The sequence below is a fragment of the Engraulis encrasicolus genome, chromosome 15 (genome assembly GCF_034702125.1).
Source record: "Engraulis encrasicolus isolate BLACKSEA-1 chromosome 15, IST_EnEncr_1.0, whole genome shotgun sequence".
NCBI lineage: Eukaryota > Metazoa > Chordata > Actinopteri > Clupeiformes > Engraulidae > Engraulis > Engraulis encrasicolus.
Genome location: NC_085871.1, coordinates 13,805,674 through 13,813,173, shown reverse-complemented (window position 1 = coordinate 13,813,173; position 7,500 = coordinate 13,805,674). Strand labels below are relative to the sequence as shown.

Sequence of the window (7,500 nt, the reverse complement as noted above, 5' to 3'; positions counted from 1 at the left end):
CTGGGATTAAAGCGGAAGAATCCCTAGGGATCTGCCAGGAGAGACTGGAGATTGATCTGAGAGGAGGCACTGAAATGACACCTTGACGAAATGAAATCAAATGAAACAAAACATTATCTTTTCTTTCCCCCCCCCCAGTGTGTTGATATCCTTGATTGTGGTCGTTGTTGCATTTGCAATGATCTGACATCATGTTTCTGGAGAAGTGGAGGGTTTTATGGGAAAGACATACGGCTGTGTGCACATAAACAAATTAGGCTCATTTCTTTCTACTGAACACAAACAGAAAAAGATATACCGTATGGTGGTGTGCACACACCCACACCCACACCCACACATACACCCACCCACCCACACACACACACACACACACACACACACACACACACACACACACACACACACACACACACACACACACACACACACACACACACACACACACACACACACACACACACACACACACAAAGTCAGCCAATCTAAACAGCGCTCATTTGAAATCACTTTTTTGAATCCTCCGTGTGTTGTCGTCTTCTTCCTAATGGTCTTCCCTATTTAGAGGAGTTATCTCATCAATGCACATCTCTCAGCATCTCTCCTCTCACTGCTTTAGTAGATGTAGAATTGAATCAACAATCTGACAGGAACATTTTGTGCACATAGGCACTCTCTCTCTCTCTTTCTCTCTCTCTCTATCTCTCTCTCTTTCTCTCTCTATCTCTCTCTTTCTCTTTCGCTCTACCTCTCTCTTTCTCTTACGCTCTCTGTCAACCAACATACACACCCCCCCCACACACACACACACACGTGCGCACACACACACACGTGCGCACGCACCCCCCCCCACACACACACATAAACACACACACACACACACACACACACACACACACACACACACACACACACACACACACACACACACACACACACACACACACACACACACACACACGCACACACACACACACACGCACGCCACCTATCCTCCTCCTCCTCCTCCTCCTCACGCTCGTAGTGACACAGCTATGCTTTCATGAAATAATTCATGCAGTGATTTTCTCATTACGGGCAGTAATGACTGAGAACAACGCCACGCTGTTCCCACACACTCCCAATCATTCCTCGCGGTGACGGGAAACACAGGGTGCTGTTTGCTCAGCTGGTAATTGGTATATCTATAAAGTGTCTCTCTGCTGCCCTGGCCTGGCCTGCGCTGGCCATCACTCTCTCTGTCTCACGCCCCTTCCTCTCTCTCTTCTCCCCCATTCTCTCTCTGACCCCATCTCTCTGTCTCTGTCTGTCTCTCTCTTCATCTCTCTCATATTCTTTCTCTCTCTCTCGATCCTTAAGTGTCTCTCTCCTGCGCTGGCCTTTTTTGCTTGTGTCACCTCGCCTCTATCCCCACCCCCCCTCCCCCTCTGAATCTCTCACAGTCCAACTCTCTCTCTCTCTCTCTCTCTCTCTCTCTCTCTCTCTCCCTCCATAAAGTGTCTCTTTCACTAGCCATCTCTCTCTGTCTCGTCTCGCACCCACCCACACAGTCTCTCACTCTCTCCCTGACTCTCTTTCTCCATCCATAAAAGCTCTCTCTGCTTTGCTGTGGCCATTTCTCTCTCTCTCTCTTTCTCTCTCTCTCTCTCCCTGACAGGCCCTGCCCCATCTCTCTCTCTCTCTCTCTCTCTCTCTCTCCTTTTCTCTCTCTCTCTCTCTCTCTCTCTCTCTCTCTCTCTCTCTCTCTCGCTCTCTCTCCACTTCCCCTCCCACCCACCTCTTCTCTCTAGTGCTGTCTGCGCAATGTGCTCCTGAAGATGGTTAATGATGCTGGGGCCAGTCGTCTGGCCTAATGAGGTCTCGTCTTGTGGGGGAGACGGGTGGGTGTGAAAGGGGGGGGGGAGTATGGAGTGGAATGGTGGAGGCTTGAGAGGAAGGGTACATGATAGAGAAGAGAAGAGAAGAGAAGAGAAGAGAAGAGACGAGAAGAGAAGAGAAGAGAAGAGAAGAGAAGAGAAGAGAAGAGAAGAGAAGAGAAGAGAAGAGAAGAGAAGAGAAGAGAAGAGAAGAGAAGAGAAGAGGAAACAAGCAGAAAAGAAGAGTTGAGAATAGAACAGGCAAATAGATGAGAGGAGAAGAGAGGACAGGAGAGAGGGAACGGGGAGAAGGAGAGGAGAGGAGGGGGTGAAGAAGGTGGAAGCAAGGAAAGGAGGAAAAGAGGAAAGGGGAAAGCTGAGGAGGGGAGGAGAGGAAGAGGGGTGAGAAGTCAAGTGAAAGAGAGCTCATTACGTTGCTGTGTTATCTGACGGGCTCTTTGTGGACACACTTTCACACACACACACACACATACACACATAGAAACACACAAACACAGAGACGCCGTACGCGCACACACACACAAGCGCTCGCGCACACACACACACACACACACACACACACACACACACACACACACACACACACACACACACACACACACACACACACACACACACACACACACACACACACACACATGCACACACACGCGTACGCACTCATTCGGTGGCACAAGCGTAGGCTTCAGGGCGAGACTATACAGGGGCCTGAGAGCAGCTCCTCTGTGTTCCGCCGTCCGCACTGCCATTCACACTGTTCTTCTCGACATCCCCTCCCACATGGCTAAAGCTTAACAAGTTTAATGGTCTTTCAAGGACTTTTTCATTGGCTTTCGCCACTCTCGTCTCGTCTCTCACAGTCATCTCTCAACCTTCCTCACTTGGGAAATCACGACAGACTATGTAGTGTTCTCTCGCTCGCTCTTTCTATTGTGGTCTCACATAGCAGCTAACAATCTTGACTCAAACTCTTCAAGGTAATGGCCAGCTGAAATGTTTCGAGTGTTTGCCGACGACGTGTGCAGCGTAGAGTTTTCTTTGTTCAGTGTTCAGTGCTTTAGTTTTGAGTATGCAGTAGCTCTGTGTGGGATTGCAGAGGACATCGGGCATACGCAGCATGTGGAGGTAGGGTTGTCTGTTCCCAGAGGAGAGGAACAGTAAAAGGTAATCATTTTTATATGTCAGTGCCCCTCTAAAATGCTGAAGGCGTTATGATGGTGAAGGGTAAATACAGTGTGTGTGTACTGGATCTCCCAAGACAGTATTGTTATCGATCTGGAATTTTCCTAGCTATGGTTGCTAATGCTAGCCCAGTACACTAGCATTCTGAGAGAAAGCGAAAGCCCGCCTGCAAGGCCATTGTGACATAGCACTCCACATCTTACAGGTGAACACAACAAAAATAAGCATTCATCCCTTTAGGAGGACTTTGGTTAGGAGTCCTTTGGAGACTTTAGGTGGAGAATAAATGGAGTTCCCTTAGCGCTGTAGATGGTGGCAGCAGACGTTATGCAAGCCGTCACCAAACGCCACAGACAGAGAAGAACAAGGAGGGGGTAACGACCCCTTAGGAGACTGAACTTGAGCACACTCCTTTATTTGCATTTATGGATCACCTGTACAAGGACGCAGCCCCAAACAGCAGTGGTATCGGTCATGTTGGAGGGTGGGGGAGAGCACTGGAATAATTACTACCCCCATTAAACTGGGGTGGTCGCTGGTCGGGAATCGAGTTGTTGCTAAACTGTTTTGAAATAATCCCTCAAAGTGCCATAATCCTTGAAATAACAGAACTGTTCTGGTTGCCATACTGGCAGAGTGGCATAATGACAAATCATTTTCAGTCAGCAGGGAACAGCTTGGCAGCGTCTTAGATACAAATGTTTTTGCTGTCCTCTTGTCTGGGCATCAAACCAACCCATAAAGCCTACTGATCCAAAAACAATCATACGCTATTCTCTATCAACCATAAATTTTTACGATCAAACACCAATTCACCAAACCGTGTTGTGGTATTTTTTTTGTAAGGGGTGAGAGAAAGCGAGAGAGAGAGAGAGAGAGAGAGAGAGAGAGATCAAGGGGGCTTTACCATTTCTGAGTGAGAGAGACAGAGAGGGGGAAGAGACGGGGTGGGCCTTACCCTTTATGCTCATCGGTGTATAGAGAGGAAACAGAGCAAAGCTAATGTGTGGGCTACTCACCCTTTCTGCTGACTGTGCCGTTCCGAAGAAGATGGGAATAAAAGCCAGCCAAATGATGCAGGTAGTGTACATAGTAAATCCAATGGGCTTGGCCTCGTTGAAGGTCTCTGGCACGCCCCGTGTCTTAATGGCGTACACCGTGCACGTGACCATGAGGAGGATGCTGTAACCTAGTGAGCAGATGAGCGACAGGTCCGAGATGTCGCACTTCAGGACGCCGCGCGCGTTGACTGGGTCCTGCGTGCGCTGCTCGTCAAAGTCAAACACGATGTGCGGCGGGTCGCGCGCAAACCAAACCAGCACACCCAGCAGCTGCACGGAGATCAGGCTGAAGGTGATGACCAGCTGCGACGCCGGGCTGATGAAGCGCGGCGCCGTCACCGACTTCTTGCCTTGCTCGAAGATGCGGTGGATGCGGTTGGTCTTGGTGAGCAGCGCGGCGTAGCTGAAGCACATGCCCATGCCGAGAAACAGCCGCCGGAACGAGCAGACGGCCACGTCGGGCGCGGCGATCATCAGGAAGGTGATGGCGTAGCACAGGAAGATGCCCGTTAGAAGCACGTAGCTCATCTCACGGCCCGACGCCCGCACGATGGGCGTGTCGTTGTAGCGCACGAACGTGACAATCACAAACGTCGTCGCCAGGATTCCCAGGACCGACACGAAGACGGGCACCACGGCCCAGGGAGAGTGCCACTCCAGCTTGATGATGGGGATGGGCTGGCAGCCCGTGCGGTTGGTGTCGGGCCGCTCTTCGTACGGGCACAGCTCGCAGGTGAGCTCGCTGGCCTGGTAGTGGTAGCCCTCGCAGCGCTCACAGTGCCAGCAACAAGGGACGCCTTTCACGATCTTCTTGCGCTCGCCCGTCCTGCAGGGGGAGCTGCAGATGGAGAGGGGCAGGGAGGGGTCGACGACACGGAGGGGCATGCCGTGCCAACGCATGCCATCCACCTGGGGTGTGGAGACAACAGAGAAGAAGAGGAGACAAAGCAAGAGAGAGAGAGAGAGAGAGAGAGAGAGAGAGAGAGAGAGAGAGAGAGAGAGAGAGAGAGAGAGAGGAGAGGAAGAAAGAGAGAAGGACAGGAGTAGGTGGACACATAAGAAGAAGGAGGAGAAGAATATGCACGATAAACTATTAGCATTCCATGGGAAATTAGCATTGAGGAGTTATGGACATTGGCACTACTTGTGCACTACAAGACATTTTTAATATAATGTACCATTGCTACCTGACTGAAAAGTTTTGCGTTACATAATTATTTGATTTATTGAATAGCTAAAACAAATTAATTATACTGGATATTGTGTGTATTCTGAACCTAGGTTCTGAACCCTGCATGTCCCTGCATTCGTTCCCCTTTATTACATAGAACTGCATAACAATAGGGGTGTGTTTATTATACAAAGCATAAAGATAATGAAGCACAGCAATGCTGCAATCCCTCAGCCCAATTTTGAGAACTACATTGATCATCTCGCATGAGCTAAAACGAGTACCTGCCGCAAGAACTAGCCACTTTGCAAACTTCAGCTAGTATTATATTAATAAATGGCAATCGGACTTATGGCATTATTTAAGTTTTATCAAAAGAGTGTTGTCAAGTGTGAAAAACATGTATCAGGACTTGTAGAGAAATATTTCCAATGTCTCTGACTCGAGTATGGTTTGTGGTTACCATAGTTTACCATCTCGCTTGTCCAGTCTACCAGTTTTCCCGCTTTAGCACGTTGATAGCCTCATCGTATTATTGTTGGCATTTGACACCAAATGATCAAACCAGTCATTCCTACAGGCTAGTTTTAACATCCTCCATAGAATGCTGTTCATTGACTTCAGTTCAGCATTCAATACCATAATACCACAACAACTCATCAGAAAACTGGACAAACTAGGTTTCAGCACCTCCCTCTGCAACTGGCTGCTGGACCTCCTGATGCAGAGACCACAAGCAGTACGGGTAGGGAATAACACCTCAAGCACCCTGACCCTGAGCACGGGGGCTCCGCAAGGTTGTGTTCTCAGCCCCCTGCTGTTCACGCTGCTGACACATGACTGCACAACGACCCACAGCACTAACCATCTAGTGAAGTTTGCGGATGATACAACACTGGTGGGCCTCATCACTAAGGGCGATGAGACCCACTACAGAGAAGAAGTAGACCTGCTGGCCAGATGGTGGCAAAGACAACAACCTCCTGCTGAATGTCAACAAGACCAAGGAGATTGTTTTCAACTTTCAGAGGGTCCAAAAACAACTGCCACCACTGACCATCGACGGTGATGCTGTGGAGAGAGTGAGCAGCACCAAGTTCCTTGGAGTGCACATCAGCGACGACCTCTCTTGGAGCACCAACACTACATCACTGGCGAAGAAGGCCCATCAGCGTCTCTACTTCTTGCGCAAACTAAAGAAGGCAAGTGCTACACCCTCCATCATGACAACATTCTACAGAGGAACCATAGAGAGCGTCGTGTCCAGCTGCATCACAGTGTGGGGAGGAAGCTGCACGGAGAAAAACAGGAAGACAGATCATTGGAGTACCACTCCCCTCCCTGCAGGACATTTACACCGCACGCCTCACCTGGAAAGCACTGATGATCATCAAAGACACAAGCCACCCAGCACACAAACTGTTCAGCCTCTCCTGCCCTCTGGAAAGAGGTACAGGCGCCTCCCGTTCCCGTACCACCAGGCTTGCAAGCAGCACGATGCATCAAGCAATCAAGATTACTGAACACTCAACCCACTCTCCCTTCACTGTCAGCCTGTAGACAGCCAGGCCACTGACAACGCTCCCCCCCCCCCCTCATCCCCAACCACCATATCTGCGACTGAACATTCCACCTGCACTACTACATCTGTGACTGAACTTTCAACCTGCACTAACTCAAAACATACACATGCACACACACACACACACACACACACACACACACACACACACACACACACACACACACACACACACACACACACACACACACACACACACACACACACACACACACACACACACACACACACACATACACACAAGCACACTGCACTTTCTGCACTAAACCCAAACATACACACACTGACACACAACTCATACTCACACACATACACACACACACACACACACACATACACAGGTACACACACACAGACGCACACCGCACTTTCTACCTGCACTAAACACACACACACACACACACACACACACACACACACACACACACACACACACACACACACACACACACACACACACAAAACACACACACACACACACACACACACACACACACACACACACACACAAAACACATACAAACACACACACACACACACACATACTGCTGCTGGTGTATTTAATAAAACCTTTTTTAATTATTTATTTTCTTCAAATGCTACTATTACTATGTCAGAACGCTATAAAGG

The 7,500-nt window shown here is 49.3% G+C and overlaps 1 protein-coding gene across 1 annotated transcript in view; it reads right to left on the bottom strand.

The window, feature by feature from the left end:
• The window catches only part of grm8a (glutamate receptor, metabotropic 8a), a 395,792-nt gene that overhangs the window by 37,424 nt on the left and 350,868 nt on the right, over positions 1 to 7,500 (bottom strand). The window contains exon 8 of the mRNA XM_063217108.1: positions 4,076 to 5,026. Coding sequence (XP_063073178.1) covers positions 4,076 to 5,026 — 951 coding nt within the window. The remainder of the gene's footprint in view (positions 1 to 4,075; positions 5,027 to 7,500) is intronic.